This window comes from Anas platyrhynchos, chromosome 11 (genome assembly GCF_047663525.1).
Source record: "Anas platyrhynchos isolate ZD024472 breed Pekin duck chromosome 11, IASCAAS_PekinDuck_T2T, whole genome shotgun sequence".
NCBI classification, from domain to species: Eukaryota; Metazoa; Chordata; class Aves; order Anseriformes; family Anatidae; genus Anas; species Anas platyrhynchos.
Window position 1 is genome coordinate 23,398,271 of NC_092597.1, and position 24,502 is coordinate 23,422,772.

Below are 24,502 nucleotides of genomic sequence, written 5' to 3' on the forward strand. Positions count from 1 at the left end.
TTCCTTTGGGCAGTTTGTTCGTGAATTTAAAGCCAGAAATAGCATTGCTTAAAAAAATGCAACGAGTTCTTTTAACTAATGGGTTTCAAAGGTGAGTAGAAGTGGAGCATTGCGGCTCAAAGGATTTATTGTTGAATTGCTGGAGAAGTCAGAGGTAGCTATCACACCTGGTCCACCTATCCCACATAAGCTGCTGCATGGCTGCATTATGTTCCTAGATTTTGACCTCCTAAGGTGTATTTTTGGCTGTTTCCCATTGCTATAACAGGTTTCTCAGGCCCATGGTCTCTGCAGCAATGCTGCTGCTGCTACTCAAGGAGAGCATCTTCAGCAATCACCGTAGCCAGAAATTAAACAGCAGCCAAACTTCACCTGGGTAGAGTCCTTTGCACCCATCCTGAGCGAGCTGGATGCCGTGGATGTGTCCCTGATGCTGTCAGTACCAGGCAGCACCTAGAGGTGGGCCCGGGCTGTGACGTGCCGAGCAAAGCGGTTATTTCAGCAGGAGCCAGGCTGGGGAGCGAGGTATGTTCACGCTGGCACTGAGCCAGCCTCAAAGAGGGCATTCTCCAAATAGTGTTCCTGACAAAGCCAAGGCACACTATGATCTAAGTCTGTGAACTCCTAATGTTCCTCCTAGGGTTTCACTGAAATTCAGATTTTTTTGTTGTTGTTTTTCCTGACAGAGGATTTACGAGAATACTTTTTCCACTCTCTCTTCCAACAATGTGGTAATAAAAGGGTCTTGTCCAGGTTTTATAGTAGGCTTGCCAAAATGTGATGTAGTAAACCAGTTCGGAGCTGTGAGTTCTGCTAGTTGTCACCTGAATATATCACGGATTTCAGTATCAAAAACTGGTTTGTGCTGATAAAAGAAAGCTGGAGCAAAATACAGGTTTGATAATAAACAAAAAACCACAAAGATTTAGCACATCCCCCCCTCAAAAAAAAAAAAAAAAAAAGTGAATCAACATTCCCTGGAGGTTTCCGTTCAGAGGAAAGTTGGGTAACCAACAGTTATCTGCCAAGGGAAGTCCTCTCACAAGTGTAATCCTAGACCTTGGTCAGGACACAAGCCCTGTTTGTAGGGCTACGTCTCACCACCAGCCCGTAACAGCAGATTGCTTACCCTGAAGCAAAGGGACTGGGGGGCTCTGATGTTAGACTTGTGATTCTGTCCAGGTTTCATTCCCTTCTCTGCGTTTCCTCCTGGAAGGGCAGGGTGTCTCCTCCCCGGGTTCTGCAGGAAGCTCCCTTGTTAGGCAGCTGGGTCCTCGCTGGCTGTTTTGTGAGGGATTGGACTTCTGTGCACGTGGAGAATTGGCTTCCCAACAGAGCGTTGTGTCTGCTAACTTTGGAGTGGGGAGGCTGCTTTCCGAGCACCGAGATAAAATCTGTCTGAAATGCACTAAATCAAATCGAAGGCCACCGGGTTAAACCAACAGCAGTGGTCTGCAGAGCATGGCTCAGGAAGAGAAAGGCGTTCTGCAAACCTTTCCTGGAGCATGGCTCCTTGCCAAAGGCAGTGCACATGTTTGCAGGGTCACAGCTGCCTCCAGAGTGGAGCAATAGGAAGCCAACGTTACGATGCTGTTTGATTTCCTCGCTGCCTTTCACACACTGCCTGTTGGGCACGTCCCCATGCTGTTGCTCCCTTGCCACCCCTCGCGCGACAGCTCTGCACCTCCAAGGAAAACTACCCAGAGGCAGTCAAACAGGCACCGTGCAGGCTGATGGAGCCTTCAAAGTTCAACTCGTTATGCTGTGTTTTCATGAGATTCAGTTGATAATTGTGCCATGGCTAACGATGGGATTGCAATTTAATCAGTTCCGTTTAAACTAATCTTCCACAGCCTTCGGAGTGTTTGCTGTAACCTCTTAAAGTTCTCTTTGCTAACAGATGCGATCACTTTCCTTTGAGCTTTCTTACAAAGACCACAGACGGAAACTGATCCTTCCCATTTGCACTGAAGTATCATTGTGTTCTTCTCCAGAATCAAATCCTAAAAATAATTCACTGTATATCTAAATGCTTTTGTGACCATCTTTACCTAGGAAAAGCTGCTTCATCTAGCCACAGTGCATTACCTCAACTGTGGCACGTGACAGGACCACAGAGCTGTTGCAGAGCCTTGCTCAGCAGTGGAGTACCAACACCCGGGAAAGTCAGCTTCAAAACTGTTCCAGGGATGTAAAACCAAGACAGGAATTACTCTGCTATTGCTAAACAATGCTACGGCATACAAAGAGAAACTAAGACGCAAAAACTTTCAGGTTTGCATTTCTACTAATGCCCCTTTTATTCATTTCTGTAATAACTATTTTGTAAAGAAAGTCTGTAGCCAGAAGCAAAGCTTCTCCAGAAAGAAAAACCTAAGTCACCAGCAAAGTAAACTTTAAAATTACAACACAATAATCTTTACGGATCGTTAAAACTAGTTCCCAGCACCTCTCAGCCACACCTCCTACCTTGATGAATAAATAGTGCTTTTTTAAAGCACAGAATCTACTAACAAGACAGACATTTACAACAACATTTCAAAGAGTTCATAGCATGTTAGATCTGCATTAAAATACTATCTGTACAAATGTTTTGCCAATCTTAGAAGCAATAAGGATGCCTTCCCTAGGGGATGGTGGCTATCAGACCTACCTCCTACTATACCAGAGTACTTCTGATTAAATCAAGCTTGCTTGTGCTGTCACCACGTGCTCTGTGCTTTCAAATACTTGTTCTCATCATGATCACTCCTATTTGTAGCAGGCTGAGTGTGTCCAGACTGGTAACTCTGACCCTGGAATAAGGCATCATTTGTGGGAATATCTGCTTGTACATTGTAAACAGGCAGGAAAGAATTTAAAATTTAGTTTTTATCATTTTATTCAATGTAAATAAACTATCACAGTTATATCACATGTATAAAAAATTGAATTTTATGAAGTATTCAAGTGTATTATGTTCTTCACTGTGTTCAATTAATTTACTCTGCACTTTTGCCACTTATCTGTATTGCACAACAGCTATTTAGAAAGGAAAAAAAAAACTTCAGCTACCAAGAAGCAAACAAAACTGTTCCCTACTTGGAAGGAACCACCTTTAGTTCTTTATTACAGCTCTCTGCATTGGGGAAAAAACAAACAAACAAACCAGGAGCAAATGGGAGGAGATGGCAAAGTCAGGGCAAGGCCTGGTAGATGGGAAGAGGTGGTGCGGGCAGGTGTGGTTCCTTGAACGCCTATGCATATCCCTGTAAAAGGAACATTTCTTCTTAAAAACATGTGTTTTACTGTGGCTCAGTCTGTGTACAGCTTTTGAGGCTACTAGGAAGGCATTTTTTCTATTCCTTAGCATTGAAAATACTTCAGATTTTACCCAGGACATGATTTACAGCATTCCAAGGATCCTATTATTTTCGCTTTGCTTAATCTTAAAAGAACAGGCAGCGAATGTCAAGAACCACTGTGAAAGTGCTTTCAGAATTTAAATCTGTCAAATAATTTATGGAAAGCCACTGGTTCAAGACTCACTAAATTTACTAACATGAAAAAAGAGACTCTGGAAAAGCTAATTTCAAAATTTCAAAATAAAATTGCTGAACACTGCCTATTTTCCGATTGATAAGGAAATGTTCTTGGGGAAATACCTGCCATTTCATGTGGTACATCTGACTAGTCTGGTTCTTCAGCAGGGAATCTGCTGGCTGCCTCCTTCCATTGATCTGCTGGCTGTGTCTGACAGCTGACTGTAGTAGAAAAGGAGATGTGGCACCTGCCTTTTCTCTTCTCTCTTCCTCACCAACCTTTGCCTTCCTTCTTGTTTTCCTAGAGCCACATTTGTTTACATTCTCCAGTAAGTCTCACTATGTGACCGTGTAGAACATGGCAATATTACAGATTCTGAGGAAGAAGGAATTTTTCTAGTCCTTGATAACATCAAGCAACAATTTGAGACTTGCACTCTGGCACCTTCTAATTAGTATACAGGTGCACAAGTCTACAATAAATGCACTAGGTGCCAGTGTGGGGTGTTTGAAATCACAGCTTCTCTCTTTAGATATTTAGGCTAGAATTCACCAGCAGGAGGTCTGCGCGTTCTCCCAGGCCTTGGAGGCCAAGCATTGCAGAAGGTTTGGGCAGGGAACTTCACCCCTGGAACAACAGCAAAAATCTGTCTTGCATTTAATCTCAAATTTAGTTTCTAGTGGAAACCCAGGGAGCGTGGCACGACACCTGAGTTTTCACGGAAGGACCACATACTTACAAACGCAAATAGAATTCAAAGCCTATGGGCCATTTCTAATAGCTTTGGCACTCAGCAGGATTAACCTCGCAGACTTGGCATAGCAGCTCACAATAGGGCACAATTCACCAACTTTCTCTTCATGGCTCATATAAATCTGGTTTGTTTTAACTAGTAAGTCAGCTATAAAGCTACATAAAAACATCAAACAGGCCTACATCTAAAATGTTGAATTTAGAATGAAGCACTCATTTAACAACCACTAGCCATATGTAGAAAGATAACTGGTTGTAAATTTGTTTATTTAAACTCAAAAGAGGAAACAATAAAAATGTTAATTTGAAAAATGTAAACTAACTTATTATTTCCTCTAACTCCATCCGTTGTCTTCTAAAACTCTCAGAGAGAGAATGAATGCTCAGACAAAACCACTCTAACCATTAGGTGTTGTGGAATGTGTTACTTAATACAATGATTACGGAGAATCCCTTAACCAAAGAGAGAGCAATTACAGCTAAATGGGGCTATTTGCAATAAACACTCATTGCAGGAAAAGATCACTCTTTTAGGATCGCTCTGTCGCTTACGGCTACAGAAGAACTTAGTTTTCTTCGTCTGAGGAGAGACCTTCGATTTCATCTCTGTCTCCTCCAATTGCCATCCAGAATGCTTTGGCCACCTAACAAAGAAAAAATGGGAAAAATTCCCCTCAAGTGACTGAAGGTTTAGCAGTTCAGAGCTCAGAAAGGATAACTGCATTTTTAATAATTTCAGTGTGAATTTCAAAGTCTCACCTTTTCCGCGTGTAGTTTTCTTTGTTCATGTGGCAATGTTGCAGCTTTTTCTGTGGAAAAGAACATGACTTAGGCTCTCACGCTCAGGAGCAAGCAGTCAGAGAAATGCCTACAGCAGTTATTTTTAGGGGACTACAAAGAAATTTCTTTAAGATTATATAAAAGGAAGCGTATTTAGTAGGTGCTATTGCAACTTGCAAAGACCAGAAAGCCAATGCTTCTGAGCACACCGGATTTCATCTCAAATGTTTGTACCTTTGAACTGCAAGACTGGCACACAGTTGTAGAGCTAGAATAAAGGTTCTGCTACAGTTTCTTGGATAGAAAACTGTGTAATGTTAATTCATGTTGGACTAGAACTGTGTGATAGCAGTCAGCTGAGCAATATCAATTTTCAAAAGCATTATTAAGATGATGGACAAAATAATGAAAAGATCAGCTACCTGTACAATACCTCAGGCAGCAGAATAAGGATTTGTACAACCTCCCCACCTCACACACTGGCTTTCATGCCTTCGACTGATTAAAATAGGCAAGCTGGTAACTCTCCCCAGTACGTACCTTTCATTTCTTTCAACTTTGAAAATAACCTTTCAAAGTTCTCCAGGTCACCTTCTCTCGTGGTTAGGTTGGCTAGCTCTTGAATGTCCGTATCTAACATGGCATCTAAAATAAATGCACATAGGTTTGTTCTAGGTAAATTATTCTGTTTTGTCAGTAGGCATAAAAGCAATCTGATAAAAACAGTACTATACCATCTGCATAGCTCATTCGTACCCCCTCTCTGACCCCCCAGAGGGAAAGAAACATTTAATTTACTGATTGTTCAGAAAGACAACTTATGGCACCACTGCAGTGGTAACTAATTTGGGTATGTTATATTGCAGTAACGTTTTTGAATTCAGCCAGTATTTAAGGTTTCTTGCTTTAATATAAAATGATCCATTTAGGATGGACCCATGTAGAGCGTGCTTCCTGCTGAATGAGGCTGTAGGGTGTCAAATTGTAATTATTTTTCTCTCCAAGCTTAAACATTTATTCTTATAAAGATGTTTCTGAATAGAAAGAATACCCTCATCGGGAAATTTCACAAATTCAGATCTGAATGTCTCCAATCAGTGGTACTGCTGGCAGACCTTAGTTTCACGGGCCCTATCCTTTCTAAAGTTGGGCCCATTTTCTCTCTGAGAACACCTTAATGCCAATTAGCCTCTACTGGCGCTGGCATTTTTGCCATATTTTTAATTGAGAGCAAGCCAGGAGCTTTCTGGGAGCATTCCAGCCAGGGGTGCCTGCTCCAACACATCTGCCAAGCAGAAAAAGAGCTTACCTACGTGGTTGTCAATCTGTAAGTTGTTTGTGCTAGCTGCATCTTCTCTGTTGTCTAAATGGGACTCTTCTCTGTCTGCTGCCGAGGGATTGGACTGTCGGGAAACAAATAGATATTACAGGAACTACTGTACCCTAAAAAGCATCATCAGCACATCAAGTGCTTCCTTTTTTAACGTCAAAATCTTACTCTTTATCATAAACTGCTACCTACTGTACGCTGTGTATCATGAAAAGCCACACCTTTGCAACACTGTACATAGCTACTACATGAAGCTTTTCTATGACAGGTTTGCTTACTTTTTTAAACAAAACCTTCAAGTGATAGTTTTTGTTTTGCACAAAATACTGCTCCTGGATATTAATGAGAAACAGCATCTCGTTCTGAAAGACAGCGAGCTCACAGCCACGAGATGACAGCTACCACGAACAACTGTTTCAGGAAGGCTTTTAAAAAAATGCAGAGAGTTTTTCAGACTTCAGAAAGCAAATTTAAAATAAATTCTGATAGGCTGTGCAGTATCCCTTGAGTAAGGAGTAAAAAAATGAAAGCCGCCACCACTACTCCCAGTGCAACAACAGGAAAGAGCAAAGAACAAGAAATAGGAATTACTGTTTACTTCTGTATCTTGGTTCTCCTCTGATCCAATGCTACAGTTCGCCCCTGCTAATGTACTGAGAAGGCCAAAACCCTGGGTCCTGTCTGGAAACAAAACAGCTGTTAGTTTGACAGAAGATGCAGTACTACTGCAAAGAGCTGCAACTGACCAGGGGGTAGAGATTACTTTCGGAAAGACACACCCCCACCCCCATAATCCACACACAGAATACCCTATAAAGCTGTATCAGTACACTTAAAAATATATTTTAAGCAGGAACTTTTCATATTCTCTAAGTTTTGTTTGTGGGTTGTTTTTTTTTTTGGTAATTATATTAACAAATTCACTGCTAAGTAATACCAAGTTGGAAACAGGTACGTAAGCCACAAGAGATGTGGATGCACTCTTTTCTTTTTATTTGAAATCACTGCCCTGGTAGGATTTGGTCTGCCAAATGTCTTCTGATTCCAAACAAGGCAGTTTTCAAAAGACAGCTGGAGCATTTGCTGTTACTGATACTCAGCGGACCAGGTTTCACTGCCCATGGGAAGCAGCACTGAGTTTGTGGTTAAACGCAGGAAATGCATCAAGGGCTTTTGCTTATACATGTATCATCTAAATAGGAGGGCACTACAGCAATGGCAAAGGCAATTTTTAAATATCTAATACAGAATTTGTGGAGTTCATTTGGGCTTTCCATAGTCATTAACCTACCGTGTTTTTCAATGGTATTTTATAACCCAACTTCAAAAAAAAAGTAAATTGAAACCTGAAACAAAACAATCACCTTTTTCATCTGATAGATATGGCACAGTATTTTTAAATTAAGCTAACTGTATTTTTAAAACTTTGTTTATAAACAAAAATGTACGTGCAATAGGTAGTATTGGGATTTTTGCTAAGCCATGTTTTCTGCTGGCTCTGCTTTGAATAGTAAATATTTGTAGTTACATAGGAGACTCAGGAGAGTTTTCTGAAAATATGAGTATTTTAGTCAACTAAAAAAGAAATAACATTAAGTTATTGTACTACGAATAGCTAGGAAACAGCAACTTATGCCAGAAGAAAGATTAATATTACTTTCTTTAAAGAAATGTGGTCTACATTAATATTACAATAATGACTAAGCTCTAGATTCAAATGCTGAGATGATGTAATTCTTATACACGCTCCAAATTTACTTGCCATTTATACAAAATTTTGCAGAGCTGAATGTGTAACTAAAACCATCAGCTATCTAGAAAACATGTAAACATGTCTCAGTTGGAGAATTACTAAGACTTCATTTCCTGTTTAATAATCTCCACTGTGTTCTTAGGCTAACGTGAGTCCTGTGCCAGTCCTCTTGTCCCCCCTTATGCCCCCCCCGGGCAGGTATTTGTTTCAATTGGCTCTGTTCTATACAGTTTTTCTGCTTTTACAGATCACTTGCCAAAGGTTTGGGAAGAAGTGAATCAGTCTAGCCGAATGAATCGCCTCAAAAATGTTCAGTTGCAAGAAATCTGAAAGCCCTGAAGTCTGCCAGAGATATTAACAGGCAATTGAGTGATACAGATTGGGACCTGCAACCCAAAACAAAGTAGCTTCCCGAAGTTTCAGCAAGCTGAGCAAAGCGTTGTCTTTAGGGAAAAAGTAAGGATCAGTGTTTAGCCAATTTCTGAGTCATCTGAAGGCAGATTGGACATTGCAGTCCAGAATGTACTTGAGAGAGAACATTCCCACACTGGCAGAGGGGTGGATTAAGTGACCTAATCATGTACCTCTTTTGTATCTGCAATTTGAGTTCATCCTGTACAGAAACATGGCAGTGTCTCCATCCCCACCAGCACATACACATAGCCTCAGCCTGTGTAATTAGAAAATGTTGTCCTAATTAGAAAGTACTAGAACGTACAGCCGGGATCTCTGAAAAGCAGCTATTTGTTTCTCGATCCGTGGTTAGGGAGGTGGCAGACACAACACTTGCTTCCAGTCACACCCTTGAAAAAAAACCTTCCTATAAACTCTTTTTATTGGATGTAAAAGTTATTTCAACTTCTGGGTGCAATTCAGGAAGTGGGTGATGTCTTACACAGTGTTCTTACAGAATCAAAGCCAAAAATTATCTCATTCAAATTATTGTAATAGCCGATGGCTCCATTATGATGCAGACTATAGGGTTTCACAGGTGCCATCAGTTGCTGCTGTCAGCACAGCTTAGTAATTCATATATGCTTGTTTTGTAGCAAAATGTTCTCTACCGTCTTTATCTACTACTCTGCCATAGTCTGTCTGCAGCTGACGTGACATTCATACAGAAATGGAACTAAGTAGTTGGAATTCAAAATTTGTTTAAACAATTAAGTTTAAATAGTCCCAATAAATTGGGCTAATTCTTTGTAAAGGGAGCCAGGCTAATGAGCGGTCCCGCCCTAGGTGACCAGCTTCAGCTGGGATCACTGAAGCACATATTTAAGCAGGAAAGTAGGCAAGCAGCCTCTTCCAGAGGGCAGTAAGTTGTTTCTCTTACTGCCACATAGGTCAGCGAGGTTCATTCTTGTTGGGACAACTATGAACAACAGTGGTGTTACAAGCAGTTGGGGATAGGAGGGTTGTTAACTGAAGAGCTATTGATGTTCTTTCACAGAAAGGGAAGAAAATCACCTGATTCTCAGACTGCAGAGACCTTCAAGATCTGGAGAACAAAAAGCTTTATGCCAACCGGAAAGGGGATTGTTCTCTATGTCTTCTCAGGTAAGACTGCTGGTTTTCCTTTTAGTGGAGGCAATAACTGCTTTATTTACACATAAACTATGTACTATTACATGATATAGAATTGTTTACAATTCAATTATGTTATATTTAATACTTATGGATCAGTATATATGTAATGGATAGAGAAAAAAATCAAAATACCAAGTTTCTCTTAATAGGTATACAGTATTTGAAAACTTCAGAAGAATTGCACTTGAGTTTAGGATAACACACTTTAACATGTTTTTAATGCTCATAGTTTAAAAAAATCATTCTTATTCTGTCCATTAATCTAAATTCTCATACAAACACTTAGCTGAAGTAAGACAATGCTGTAATATTGGCTTTTTGGATGGCTACACTTAACAGTGCTATAAACCTTTTCTGCTACTCAAACATCGTATATTCTGTATGAAAAATCTTTCACATGAAGTGTGACTGTGTAACTTCTAAACGGTCAGCAGTTAGAGGTAACTCAGCAGAAAAGCTAAGGTTTTATTTACACAGTGGCTAGTTTCCAGGATCAGGAGGAAGCTGAAAACAAAAGATATGCTACAGGTTGTAAAAAGTTCTATTTTAGGTAAAATGAGCTCAACCACTTCCCTTTGAAAGCACAGTCAGGTTGCAACAACGTCCAAATATAGCTCACCTCCTGAGGGGTTTGTAGTAACATATATCAACACTGTGTGGTTTCTGTACCATGGAGATAAAAAAAAAATCTGGATTTTCAAGGAGTTTGACCTTTACATGATATGCTAACGATGCATAGGAATTTCCCCCCATGAAGAACTGAATATGTGACTAAGTTCTGTTCTTCTGTAATGTGACATCTGTCAAATGTTAAGAAAACCATTTTTGTACTAGCAAGATTAACTTCATGCCATCTCAAATAGCTACCTGCTTCTTTACGACGGTTATGGTAAATTAGAACCAATCTTAGCCTCATTCTGATGTGGTGTGAGAAATACTGAAAAGGCAACCTTAAAAAAAAGTTTAGGAGTTCTCATCCTTGTTACAATGAATCCCCAATAACCATCTTGCAGTTACAAGAACAAAAACCTCTCAGCACTTGAAATCATTACACAGTAAGAAGATGTAGGAAGGAAAAAGCCACAACAGTGGAAAATTGTACATCAGGGAGCAGGCAGACATCAGAAGGTTGATACTGGGATGACTCTGAAACAAGAAATATAAGGGCAAACACCACACACAAATTTCATCTTCCTACATTTCCTGCAACAACTTGTGTAATTAAAAAGGTATTTAAAGGCTTTCAAGAAAACAGAAGTATTTACACTAGTAGTAACTCTGGGCTAGCCACACATTTCCTCTTCTACTGTCTAATCGTGAAGTGATTTTTCCAAAACTGTATCTCCATCTGATAATCAATTACCTGCAGGAAACTGGGCTGTGTGGTTTTTGTACTATTTCCAAAAAGTTCTGCAGTTTCCGTTTACTTAAGTGGGATTTCTACTGGGAAGTCAGTCCTTCTTGCAGTGCACTTAATGTATTACAAGCTTCAATAGACATTTGAGAGCAAGTTAAAGTATAGAGGAACAAATACTGAAATGGGATTAAATTTCACCCATTGCCTCTAAGTCTCTGTGTATTAAGAGACAACAAGTGATACCTGGAAGGCCTACTTCCATGTAAAAGGTTGGAGTGCTGTAGCTGTCTGCATTTGCAGTAGCACTGCAGCTGCTAAACTTAAAGTTTTGCTAAAAGCCTCCAGGCTTCACGTTCTTCAGAATTCACACAGTGGGAATCCGTATTACATACCAGTCTTCATGACTACGTTTGACCACACATTGGCATTCAAGGCTTGCACAATTCGTTTGACTCCTGTGGACTCCGGAAAGTCATCTAAAAAAAATAAGATGTTTCATTCCTCATAATTAGACCAAACTCCAGTACATGCTTCAAAGTAACATGATGTGTGACTGAGTACCTGTCCTATCTTACACCAAGGGATATAAAGGACTTCTGTTAGCAAAGACAGATTTCTTGCCTTTGCTTCATGAAAGGCCAAAGAAATCTAGATTAATGCCACACCTCTGGGTCTAGACTTCTGGGTGTTATGAACTGTGAGCTCTCTATTTTTTATAAAGAAATCTATATTTTGAGTGGAGCTTTTAAATACTTAGCTTTAGACCTACATTAATAAATAACTTCCAGGTAATTTTTAAAGTAATAAATAATTAAGTCAGTGTTAGAAGCAAGACCTCTGTTACCCCAGATCTTTCAGAATGCTGTCTAGTATAAATAGACTCTAGAATGGCTTCAGAAGCTAAAGAACTTCAGACAACCATTGAAAAGGGTGCAATGCTTGTTAAATTAAAACTATTGTACAAAAGCTATCTTTGCAACATCTAACTAATGGTTGTAGTAATCCTGTAAATTACAGTAACTTCAAGGATTAGGGAAAGCATTGTTTGGACTTCAGCTTGCTTACTGAATAGATCTGACACCACTTCATATAAAGTCAGTTTTCCCATTTCCTTGGCTTAGTCAGCTTCCCATGTTTGTTTAGGTCTCACAAAGCAATAGGGAAGAAAAACCCTTTGGATAGGAAAATGTGATTGCTTAAAAATCAGCTCTTCTAGGATGACTTGGGGACTAGTGTAATAATTGAAACTGCCTTTAAAAAATGAATTTAAAGCTGTCTGTGACACCTTAGATCAAATATTCTGCCCTCCATGATAATGTTGTTTAGTTTCGTATTGGTCATTATCTAGAGTCTCAGCTCTTGTTCTCAGTACACAAAACTGATAGTGTAGTTAGAGTTCCAGTTCATTTGGGATGAGATAACAAGGATGTCAGAACTTTCAAACAGATATTGGCTCAATATGTTTACTGAATCTATTTTATCTTCTGTAATTCATATTGAATGCATACAAGGTAAATATGTTACTGAGAGCAATGCATTTCCTCTCATGCATGAGTCACAGTGAACCAACCAGCATGTTAAAAAGTGCAGGAGAGAATGTGTATCTTAATATTCCCGAGATTAATACCTTGAGTTATTATTCCCATTACTTATTATTTAAAGTGATTATGCTATTTAAATGGTGCATAGCTTGTTCTTTACAACACTTACTCAGTAGAAAAATAACGTTACTAATGTTTCCTTTAAATGCACTTCAGAAGAAAACTTTAATGGGTATCAATTTCTGATCTTCCTGTTTTCTATAAATCAGATTTATAATCATCCCTCCCACCCCAAATTAAGAAGTGTTAAACTGAAAGGCATCTTAAAAAGGGCAGGAGTTCTTACCTACTTGGGATAGTTATAATTTATCTATCTCTTTGGTGGAGAGGGGAGCTTGAGTTTTAGAGGGCCTTTAGACTAACATATTTTTAGTGACAGCTATGTACTTGGTAAACTTGAAATGGAGCAAATGTTAGTGAATTATTCCACTCTAGACTGGAAATGGAGTTGGTTATCTTATTTTTGGTTCTGTAGTGGTAAAATTTAGATACTTTCTTAATCATCGAGATGAGATAAGGCTAATTCTGATAAGGCTGTCAGGAAGTGCAGAGTCACTTTTCAAGAGTGGAACATCACAGTACTGACTTTGCTTTACGGGTTTTCTCAAGTTATAACTGTATGGCTAGGCAAGTGATTTTGAAACTGGTTTATTTCCTGTGTAACAGTGCATGCACTTCTAAAATGTTTTTCAATAATCTCCCCTTTTCAGCCAATCATGTCACTGAATAATCTCTATCTTCTCTTTGTATGTACAATAGCTTTAAATCTTCTTCAGAAAGACTAAGAATTGTCCTGCCCTTATGCATCTATCTGCTGCTTGTTTCGAGACTGATTTCAAAATGGAATATAAATGCTTTTTATGTATCAATCAATATCCTAGGATTAGTGCCAGAAAAAGAAGCTGATATTAGTTTTATGTAGGTACTAAAGAAACCTGGAGGAGACCAATGTGATGTCCTGGAGAAAATTCCTCCTTTACTTCCTGACTGCATATAGCAGAGACTAAGCCTTAGCAATTGGGTGCATTCCATGCTGTAATCATGTAGCACAGAAATAATCATGCCCCTTGCAATTGTTTAGAGGATATTTTAGTGTATTTTTCATTCTAAAAATTACTATAAGTACCTACCATCTTCATCTGGCAGTTCCTCGGGGCTAAGTTCCACCAGTTCAAAGCCATGCTTGATGCACCATTCCTGAGCTTTCTGTCTGTTAACACCTAACATGGGAAAACAAAAATGCCTTCTAAACATACACATTTGAAACTAATACCAACAACTGAATTTCTAGCTATGTTTTAGTCCCTCTAAGTTGTTTGCTTGTTCTGGATTGTATGGGTGGGTGGGGGGGGAAAAAGTAGTAGCTGGTTTGGGTCTTCCAATTGCTTCAAATTTAATTCCAAAAGCCCCCAGAATTAAACTTCTTTGAATTATTTGTAAATACTATAAACCCAAATGGCTCAAGGAGGAATGTAAGTGAAGTGCCACAGTGAATGACGGTTTCCACTACTCTGGATTTGAACCTGAAATGTGTTACCTTACACAGCAGCAAACAGTAAGGTATGGATATGCAAATACAGAACCAAAGTAGCCATGTGTATTTAATGCCCAAATTATTAAAAAAATAAAGTTAATATAATTTCCACTGGAGCTAAGCAATTAAGTCATCCTCTTTCTTCACTAGAAAGGATCATGAACATCAGTAATAGGACTGCCTTGTTAGTTACCTTGCAGTGCACACTAGCATACTAGGAATGGGATATGCAAAGTTCATTTTAAGCAAGCTTGTAAAAATCTGATTCAGTTTTAACTACTACTAGCTTAATATTTCTCTTCTTGGACATAAGAACACCCTGGCTTTTAAATACAAAGTCCATTTTCACCCAGATATTTTAAGAAATCTTGAAGTCAGTTTTGGATTTCTACTGATATCATACCATTTTCAGATACCCTGTTACAGACCAGGATCATGACTTCTGGTAGCCACTCTTCTGTCAGAGGAAGCCATTCAGAGACACTATCAAGTCCAGATTTCTAAAGGAAAGAAAAGATCTTTGGAATACATCCTCAAATACTTGACAAGTTTTATACCAGTTAATAGTACTAGAAAAACAGTAATGAGATAAGGAAATATACCAGACTGCATGTTAGGTATGTTTAAGATGCTTGTGTTCTAACTACAGAAGTTGATTTATATACAGCAGCCTTCTTGATTTTTGGTTTACCCTTGGACCTCCCCTTCCTATTTAATGTTATTTATGCAACCCTAATTTAGATCAGGAAATTCTTTCACTTAATGTTGATCACTAGTATTTTAAGCAGATCTCAGGTTTGATGTCCAGCTATTCCCTCTTCCACACTGAAGTGGATGTTGTGGTAGCTGATTAACTATACTCATTGCTCTGGTTTATTGAGACAGTACTTTGATGAGTGGTTAAAGGTATCTTTAGGATAAGGTATATTTAGGAGTCTAACAGCAAAAGGGAAGGAAATATCTGCTGTTGCTAGAAGGCACAATTTACCTTTGATCTACTGATAATTAACACAACAGCCTAAGAGAAATTGAGGTCACAGGATGAACATAACATAGATTGTGGTTATCACCATAAGGCAACTATACCGTACAGATAAAGCAATATAATGAAGCAGAAGAATCTTACTATGGAGCTGTCAAAGTACACCACAAATGCTTGCACAGATTCAGCAATTTCTGCAGTAACAAGAAATGTGCTTGGTACTACACAGAGGTGAATATCCGCAGAGTAATATTTATTATCTATTGTCCAGGGGTAGAAATCCACTCCTCCACTCGTAGTAGCGCCCACAGTAAGGTCATCTTTTCCTGTGATACCTGTATAAAAGAAAATGAGAGAAATTATTTTCTTGATGCTGTTTTTTAATATAATTCAACTAGCAAAGCTTGGCACAATGGTGATACAGAGCCATACTTACTTGCTATAATTAAATGAATATGTATTTAAGATGTAAAAAAATTAAACCTCCATTCCTTACTTGATCTTACTGTTTAGTTCTCTTAGATGAATTCTAGCTTTCAAAAATAAAATACGGTACAGAAGGTTTTGAGAGAGTAAGCTTTTTTTTCCCCCCTGGAAATTCCTTTTAAAGTGTTAGCCTCAAACTCACGACCTGTAAACAGGATGTATGGAGAGAATAAAAGGCTTCATTTCAGCAGAAACAAACCTTGCATGTTCATTGAGATGTAAAGAACTGTTTACCTGTGACCAAAATCTCAAGGTAACTAATGAGAAAATAAACCAAGTGACTGCAATTCACTTGTAATTCCCATTAAATTCCATGTAGGAGTTCAACAATTAAAATCCAAGGCAGTGCTTTGATAATGCAATGCTAAATGTTGCTATCAGCACACGAAGGGCAGCCTTTGCAGAATGCTCATGGCATGACAGCCACCTGGTGGAGCTGAATTACAGCCAGCAGGGGAGTGTCCCATCCACACCTTGCTGGAAGGGGCAGGATATCTTGTCCAAGGTGAACAAACTCGTGGGCATTTGGTAATGTAAGTAAATCACATTAAATTGACTGAGTCATCTGGGTATTGGAAGAGTTTTTTTTAAAAAAAGTGAGTTTTCAAAGATTTTAAGGTTTTTATTTCAAAAGAGTTGAGACAATTCCTTAGTTGGCTGGGGACGTCACTCAGGTAATCCTACACAAACCTCGACTCTGAACTCTACGCTCCTGCAGCATAATCTTCCAAACTTACGTTTGCATAAATATGGATGAGACTACTGATTTGGGTTAGATGTTTTGGTAATCTTGAAAGATTTTTTGTTGTTGCTTGTCTATTTGCTATTTCAACAGCAAAATGGAGCATCTCAGTCACTTCTAGCTGTTGCTCCTTCTGTTTGACAGCTCAGGGGTACAACCATGCTTCTGATGCTCTGTGGCCACAGGAATGATTGAACCTTGGAAAATCAGCAGTCAGACTTGGGCAAAGGGAAATAAACAGCATGAGGAAAGGAAATCTGTTCAGGCTACCCACTGCAGCAAGAGTACAAAAGGGAGAACTTGCAAAAGACTTTCATAAGCTGATAAAAAAAAAAAACTTTCATGTCTACTCTGTAAGTGATCTTATTCTTACAAAGGAGTTCATGGACAAATTTAGGTCTCAAAGTACTGCTAGAAGAATGAGGACACGTCCCATTTCCTATCACATGCTACTGCTTGTGTATGTGAAGCAGCCTTTCATCCCATTGTGACTCTGATTACCTGTTATTTGCCCAAAGATTTTGCCAGCCCCCTGTGAAATTTCTCTCCCAGTAAAACTGGATGTTGTGCACTGACCTCAAAGTGCTGCGGGACACTTTTGAAAGGATTCCAGCTCGCTGTGTCTGGGACAGCACGTGGGGTTGTAGCAAATTACTGCTCTACAGCCTGATGGCTCGAGGCAGGAAGCAACCACAGTTGGGGCTGCTTGGGAACGGTGCTCTCCTCTCCCCCAAAAGGCACTTTGACCCACTAGTCTGGGGCTTTGGGGCAACCAAGAAAGGACTACAAAATATTGCATGCTGCAACTCCAACTGAGCTGTCAAGGGTAAATATCACCAGGCCTAAGGATGGTATTTGCTGCCTTGGAATCCCAGGAATTTCTTCCCCACAGTCTGTGTGTTAATGGGAAAAAAATTCAGCCAGAATAGTTTAATTTGAGAAAATATTTATCAATAAATTCCATAAACTCCATTGAGCTTTATTTGGAGATGGAATAAACTTCCAGACAATTGACACGGCAGAAGGAGGTGACTTGTCCAACTTATCTCCAGCGAGTTACTCATTTTTAATTTTAAGCTTCCCAGCCATTGAAAGTGTCAGTGGTTTGCCATCCAAGGAGCTCGGAAAACCATCTGAGTCACTCGGTGACCACAACAGCAGGCAGGCTACGGGGCTGACTTAATCAGCTTGCCTTTCCACAGAGCAGAGAGGCTGGAAACAGGCTCCAAAGGCACTGGTGTTAAAGAGAACTAAAAACACGCCTGGAAAAGTTCACGCCACAAAAGAATATTGCTTAGTGTCATTTAAAAACATGATTTAGAGTTTAAGATCCTCTCTGAAATACCTCCACAGTTAATGCTGGACACTTGTTTTACTGAAATAACTTTTATTGGAACTTCACCAGTAACTGCTGAACACTAGGACGTATTTCAGTGTCCCCCACTTCTAAAAGCTCTTTGTGATCAGCACCTCTGCTGGATGTGGATGGCTATCTTCCTCCACTGCAATGTGCAGCAGGTTACTCTGCTTCGTGACTCTGCTCGCCCTCCAGCCCCAAACCATTTGGGAACAAGGCCGCAGCTGGCACAGGGTCAGTCTGTGCCTCAGTCCAGTGCTAGAGTGACTGGTACAGTACAGATCAATGGACTTCGACGTTTCTGTCTGAAGAAGATGCTTTTGCTTCCAGGCTGTCAGTCACCACCTTGGGGCTTTCCAGGAAGCTCATTAGTTGTGCCCCTTCCTTACTTGCAAGTATCTGTCATTTTTAATCAGAAAAAAAATCTGATATACACTTTGGAAATGAATTTCAGCTCATTATATAAATGTTTGCTCATTTCATTTTACTCATTTAAACTTGATGACTTTTAATTTCATGGGCTTGCATGTAGGCTTTGTAAATTAAATGGTTTAGAAGACAAGGAAGAGGACAGTGTAAAACTAAAAATGTACTTATCCATCCCCTTTTTGTAACAGAGGCTTGGGTATTCTGGAAGAGTAGGGCAGCAATTAATTACTTTCTTAAAAGGACCATTAGGAGACCAGAAAAAACTTCTCAGAGAAGCAGAATACAGAGTCACGTGCAGATCTCTTGCCTTTTGTTGCAGTTTTCCCTGTTCTGACATCCAGCTGGTACTTATGCTCTTCTGCCATTTTGTGTTTAAGGTCACTGGGTTAGGGCTATCTTTTTAGAACCATTACAGTTTTTTTCAGATATTCTTTCCCAAGCAGATTTAAGTATTGATCACTCTTCCTAGTGGTTTTTAGATTGAACAGATGCAAGAACACAACTGCTTTTCTGCTGTGCCCCAAGTGATCCCAGTCTTCTCAGCTGGTAGGTACACCAAGAAGTTCTCACATTCTGGGCCTTGAGAGCCACCTGGTGGAATACACCATGCAAAATGCTCCTGCAAGTTACGCGAGGAGTAAAGTGACCTCCAATGTGTGCTCACCCTGTGTTCTGCTGGTGGGGGGAATGAGAGGTAAACAGTCAAAAAGAGAAGTGGAAGATGACATCGGTTCTGTAAAACAGTATTTGTCTGCCAGTGTTTTTTTTAGTAAAAACAAAAATACTTATTTGGTATCTTAATACTTTATCTGATAAGGGCCAATCCTATCCTGTGTGTTCTATAGATTGGGTTTGCCACAATATACCATGAAATAAAGCATTCAAGGTATCCCATAGAAGCTTGAAAGAATAAAAATGTATCCAGCAAATGTACCATAACATTCTCTTCCTCAAGCCATTTTCTACTTAAAAGGATTAAAACAGGGAAAAGCCTCGCAATTAGCATGGAAACTTCTGGCAGTCATCAGGAGAATTCAGTTCTTGCATACTTCTGAGCAGCAAAGCCTCTAAGCAGCTTCTTTCTACTTATAAAACCAGGTCTGCCTACAAAGAGTGTGTACCAGGGAAGTCCAGGAACACAGCGGCAACAGTGGTGACCACAGAGGTAAGATCTTTGTTTTATGTTGTAGACCCCAATCCCACTGCTATTCCATGGACCTTACCAGGCAGTACAGTATTTAGTAGCATATTTAACCATAAATATTGCATATCAACCATTGAATTGCTTCAGAGGTGCTAATATGACCCCTGCTCTCAGCACTGAGCCAAACCACCATCTCGTAATGCCTTTAAGCTGGTGTGACACTGATGCTGTGAAGGCACAAGCAGTGAGAATTGCACCAGCATTTTGTTGCAACCCACCAAAACCTTTTAGCCCACCCAATCTACTGTAGCCAGCCATAGCCATATATCCTCAACAACATATTCTTAGATGTTTTATAGCTTACTGTGCTTATGTCCCTGGGGGAAGCCCCTTTACCGTGCTCCTAAGCAAGATATCACTGAAAAAGCAGGAGAAAAAGAAGTTTGCACTGAAGCTGTTCAAGTTATGTACCTCAGTGTGCACATCAAAGAGCTCATGCCAGTTCCCTAAAAAGCAAGACTGTACTAACAAATTGTAATGGCAAAACCACCAAGATCTGAACACTTCTTCCTGGAATGCCCCTGATTTTTAGAATTACTAAAAATTCCACCAAAGTTTTCTCTACTATTAGGTCTTACCAGCGTTCCCTTTTCCAAGCCATAAAAAGGGGAACCAGGTCTCAAGAAAACCACTTCCCACTGTATGAATGTAGTCACTCCACATGGGGTAAGCGCAATCTGCAGTTTTCTCAACTGCAGAGAGGCTGCTTTAACTTTCCCTTTCTCTGTGCTGACAAATGGCCAAATGGATCAAAGAGAACCTAAGCAAGCGCTCAGACCCAGCAGGAGCTTTAGGAAGTTCTCCAGCACTGAAGGTCCAAGATATTCTCCAGTCACTTTGTAATTGGAAAGGTGAAATCTATGGGACTGTGTGTGGCCTGCTTTTATGTTGCTGTGCCCACAGTCCTGAGCTGCTGCTGTCACTCCACTGCCCTGTCTTGCTCTAGTGGCCACCTGGAGTGTCCTGGAGGAATATGAGGCTGCTTTTGTGCTGTGGATGCCCAGAACAGCTAACAGTGGGGCTTAGGGTCTAGCCAAGCTGTTATTTTTTTAATGTACATCTGCTATTGTACAAACATATTTGTTCAGTTGTGAGATGCTCTGGTTTAGGCCAGGTTTTAGGGACGTGGCTTGTGGGTGATGGTGGTAGGGGGACAGCTGGACCAGATGGGTTGAACATCTTTTCTGACATTAATGATTCTGTGATCCTAGGCAGGGTTCAGACACTGGAGACAGTGGCTGGCTCACACCAAAACAGCTGGGGCTGTGGGGTTTCATTTCTCCTCCCTCCTGCAGTGACTGTGCCACAGAGTCATTAGGGTTGGAAAAGCCCTCCAGGATCACCTGGTCCAACCACCCCCCTACCACCAATGTCACCACCAAACCCATGTCCCCAAGCACCACATCCAACCTTTCCCTGAACGCCCCCAGGGACGGGGACTCCACCACCTCCCTGGGCAACCCGTCCCAGTGCCTGACGGCTCTTTCTGAGCAGAAATGTCTCCTCATTTCCAACTTAAACCTCCCCTGGCACAACTTGAGGCCGTTCCCTCGTGTCTTATCCCTAATTACCTGTGAGAAGAGGCCGACCCCAGCTCCCCACCCCTTCCCCTCAGGCAGACGCAGAGAGCAGTGAGGTGTCCCCTCAGCCTCTCCTCACAGGCCTGCTGCCCCAGGCCCTTCACCAGCCTCTCAACCCTTCTCCGCACACCGGTTTATCCCCTCACTGACACATTTATCCCCTCATTATCTTATTTATTCCCTCCCTAGGCCGTGCGGGGTCGCGGCCGGGCCCCACTCACGTCTGACGAGCTCCTGGGCCGCGAAGCCGCGGGCGCAGCTGGTCACCAGCGCCAGGGGCCCCGCCGCCGCCATGGCGCCCGCCGCGCCCCTTCCGGCCGCTACCACACGGACGGAGGGGGGAAATGGCACGGAGAAATGGCCGAACCAGCTTTTTTTGGCTCTAAAACCCCCCTCTCGGTGTGAGCGGGTGGTGCGGCCCGCCTCGCGCGTCCCGTTGCTAGGGCTGCGGCCGCAGCCGCCATGGCGGGCTCGGAGGGGCCGGGCCCGGGGAGGGGGGCGGAGGCCGCCCTGGTGCAGGTGGGGCCGGGAGGGGCCCAGGCGCTGCCCCCGGCCCAAGGGGGGGAGGCTGGGGAGTTGGGGGAGGCGGTAGCTCGCTCGGGGGGGCGGGGGGGTGAAGTTGGTGCCTCATAAAGCTGTGCCCTGAGAGCTGTATTGAGTTGCGAGGCTGTGTCTGTCACTAAAATGTCACCCCAATGTCACCCGCAGTGACATAAACGCCTCGCTGCGAGCTTCCGTGGGGTCTTCTCGGGGGACATCTCCGCTGGGGTTGTCTCCTGAGGTCCCCTCGGCACTGGTGAAACCTGCGTTGGATTTGGCAGCGTGTGCCTGAGAAACGCTGTGAGGGTTTGGGTTTTGGGATGGAATCACATTGGAGCACCTTTGAGTTGCTAATCTTGCTGTAATCACATTGTAGTTCTCAATATATGTGAGCCACGGTGTTGTTTTCTTCGAGTATTCACAGTTTGTGCTTCTGTGATGCTGTTTTCGTAACTGAAATCACAAAATGGTGTTTTAAAGAGTGATTTTATCATGGTTAGTAAATATTCTGTGAATGATAAGATGCTTAAATCCTATTGTGGAGAATTGCACTGTTGTTCAGTTGTGTTTCCTCCATGCTTCTCAAATAATCTTCCAAACTGAGGACTTCGTCAGCTTCAAATGGAAGTCACCCAAAAATGTCCACAGAGTCCAGCAGGCATCAACCATCCACGTGGCACAAGAGACTAAGGCCTCTGAACAAGCCCCTGCATTGGCAGCAGTGTTTGGGAATACTTTTGACAAAGCAGAATCAGTGAAAATTGGGATTAAATGCTAATACATAATCCCACGGCTTTGGGTTATAGGTATGACTTGTGTCATAACTTGTTTTTTTTTTTGTTTGTTTGTTTGTTTTTAGGTTCAAGAAGACCTTCATAAGCTTAAAGACAAAGTGAAAAATATCAGCTTGAAGAGAAATGTGGAAGATGTGGATATCAGCGATCTGGAAACAGCAATTGAAAGAGCTGAACTTGGGCTGAGAGTAAGTAAAATGGAACAGATCCAGAAGACACTTCAATCTTTGAGATTTCTGTCAATAATTCACGTAGGGACATGTGTTTGTCATCCTGCAAGTTTCCTTTCTGATCAGCAAATGATGGGATTCATCAAATATTACGGTTTAGAATAACAGCTTCCTTTTTTTTTTTCATGGCCAGAATTCATTGATTGTAGGCCTCTTAACTTTAGCCAAAGTCTGATTTAGTCCAACAGAAGTTAAATAAAAAGTTAAATAATTAGTTAGTCCAACTGAGTTAAATAAATTTAGTATCGCTCATGCCTTTATAATAGTCTAAACATTTTTTTTCCTCTGACAGAAACACGCTGAAAATTATTTAAATGCTATAAACAGACAAGTGTTAACTATTTCTTCTACCGACAATAGCGAAGCACATTCAAAACAGGCCACTAAATGGTAAGTGAAACAGCAGTTTTATTGCTGAGACAAATGCATGCATCAAGACAGAAAAACTATGGTACCAGGATTTTATAAAGCAAATGGAAATATTGGCCTAAATGAGGTTATTTTGATCATTTACTATTTTAGTTTTGTTTAAGCTAAAAAGCAATACAAAAGTAAATGCAGTCCTAAGAAGTTAAAGCAACCTTCAGTTAACTCCTGTGATTTTTCGCTAAACACATTTAAATAATAATATAGTATTTTAGATTCATCCACGTGGAAGCAGTATGGCTTTAATAGGTAAAATCAAAGTAAGTTTTAAAAACCTCACTGTTTCTTTCTTTCTAACTCAGGGGGCTTCATTATGGTGCTTCTCAGAAACAGCTTGTTTTACCACGAGTGCCTGTTGAGCCCATGACTGTCCAGGCATGCAGCAAATCAGCCCTACGTATTTCTCAAGGTTCACAGGTCTGAAATAACATATTACTTGTTTTGCCAGAGACCACATTAAATGAGTAGGCTGTCATCTTGTAGGTTACCAGTTGATCCCATGACCTTATGTTCTGACTCCACATGAATTCAGTTTTTCATAATACACCATCTGGTGACTGAATATGTTAAAAATTCTCAGTAGAATGAGAGAGCTGAGAAGGAGGAGCTTTCTTCCTGCTTCACGGTAGGATAAAGTCTAAGTTATGAAGGACAGTAGTAGTATCATAGGTACACCCACAAGTCTTCCATTGCTTATTTTTCTCCCACAAGTACCTTGTTAAAGAATCCTGAAACTAGATGTTTATTCTGTTTTAAGGTCCTGGTTCTGCAAATATCATAGGATTAACTGTGACTCTGTGAGTAATGACTTTGAAATAAATGGGACTGTATATTGGAGTAGCATGAGCACAGATATAAATGTTTGTATAATTTGAGACTAAAGATAGTTCTCTCTTTTGTTTTTGAGTAGAAGGTATGGGGAAATGTGGGAAAGATTTTCTTTCATATATAGGGCAGTCACCTCTGTAATAAGTGTAGTTTTTTTCCTTGAAAGCTGATGTTTCAATGTCTTTCGTAAGTGAAATCCATGTAAATTCATTTAAAGCCTTCTTAAAATGGTTGTATTGGAAGTGTTGGTTTTTCGTTTATTTTATTCTAAGGTGTGAGTTTTGACTGGTGAGTTCAAGCTGTTTTTCTCAAACATTTTAAAAACAAATTAATTGAATAAAATATTTTCCAATACCCATTTTCACAATTTTACATTGTTATGGTTTACGTTCAAGGGAGCTTTGGTGAAAGATAACCTTAAGAGGAGGCCGTCTGTTGTACTAAGGCTTACCAGAAGCTACACAAAATTGTATAGCCAGAATGAGCAGCCAAACACTTCTATTGCTGATTTTCTTTGTAAAAGAAGTCTCACTGTAAAGCAGTATTAAAGTATTGCATATTTTTGAAATGATGAATAAGATAGTGAGATCTCTAGTTCTTATTTAACTTGAACAAATTTCATGATGCAGTAGAACTACGAAAATGAATTTCTGTGAGATTGTACTGAAAGAGTCAGTAATCTTTATA

The 24,502-nt window shown here is 40.6% G+C and overlaps 2 protein-coding genes across 6 annotated transcripts in view; one reads left to right on the plus strand and one right to left on the minus strand.

The window, feature by feature from the left end:
* Nucleotides 1-2,863: 2,863 nt before the first annotated feature.
* On the minus strand, nucleotides 2,864-21,351 carry AAGAB (alpha and gamma adaptin binding protein). Its single transcript, XM_038185233.2, has 10 exons — nucleotides 21,219-21,351; nucleotides 15,344-15,534; nucleotides 14,621-14,717; nucleotides 13,814-13,903; nucleotides 11,475-11,558; nucleotides 6,984-7,066; nucleotides 6,365-6,458; nucleotides 5,596-5,700; nucleotides 5,035-5,084; nucleotides 2,864-4,919 (listed from the first exon to the last, which is right to left on the minus strand). The coding sequence occupies exons 1-10, from the start codon at nucleotides 21,289-21,291 to the stop codon at nucleotides 4,842-4,844; spliced, it is 945 nt and encodes a 314-aa protein (XP_038041161.1). The 5' UTR covers nucleotides 21,292-21,351; the 3' UTR covers nucleotides 2,864-4,841.
* A 55-nt stretch (nucleotides 21,352-21,406) lies between these two features.
* The window catches only part of IQCH (IQ motif containing H), a 66,790-nt gene continuing 63,694 nt past the window's right edge, over nucleotides 21,407-24,502 (plus strand). For 3 of the 5 annotated variants that reach the window (XM_027466458.3, XM_027466459.3, XM_072043340.1), the window contains exons 1-4: nucleotides 21,407-21,516; nucleotides 22,397-22,519; nucleotides 22,854-22,951; nucleotides 23,290-23,404. In XM_027466458.3, the coding sequence (XP_027322259.3) occupies nucleotides 21,460-21,516; nucleotides 22,397-22,519; nucleotides 22,854-22,951; nucleotides 23,290-23,404 (393 nt within the window). In that variant the 5' untranslated portion in view covers nucleotides 21,407-21,459. The other 2 variants (XM_072043341.1, XM_072043339.1) reach the window with 2 other exon arrangements.

Bases quoted from the DNA above. Each gene is read 5' to 3' on its own strand.
- AAGAB (XM_038185233.2), bottom strand. From the start codon at position 21,291: ATGGCGGCGGCGGGGCCCCTGGCGCTGGTGACCAGCTGCGCCCGCGGC. The intron at 5,085-5,595 runs GTACGTACTGGG...TCTTTTCCACAG, and splicing joins AAAGTTGAAAGAAATGAAAG to AAAAAGCTGCAACATTGCCA. The intron at 4,920-5,034 runs GTGAGACTTTGA...TTTCTTTGTTAG, and splicing joins GAAAACTACACGCGGAAAAG to GTGGCCAAAGCATTCTGGAT.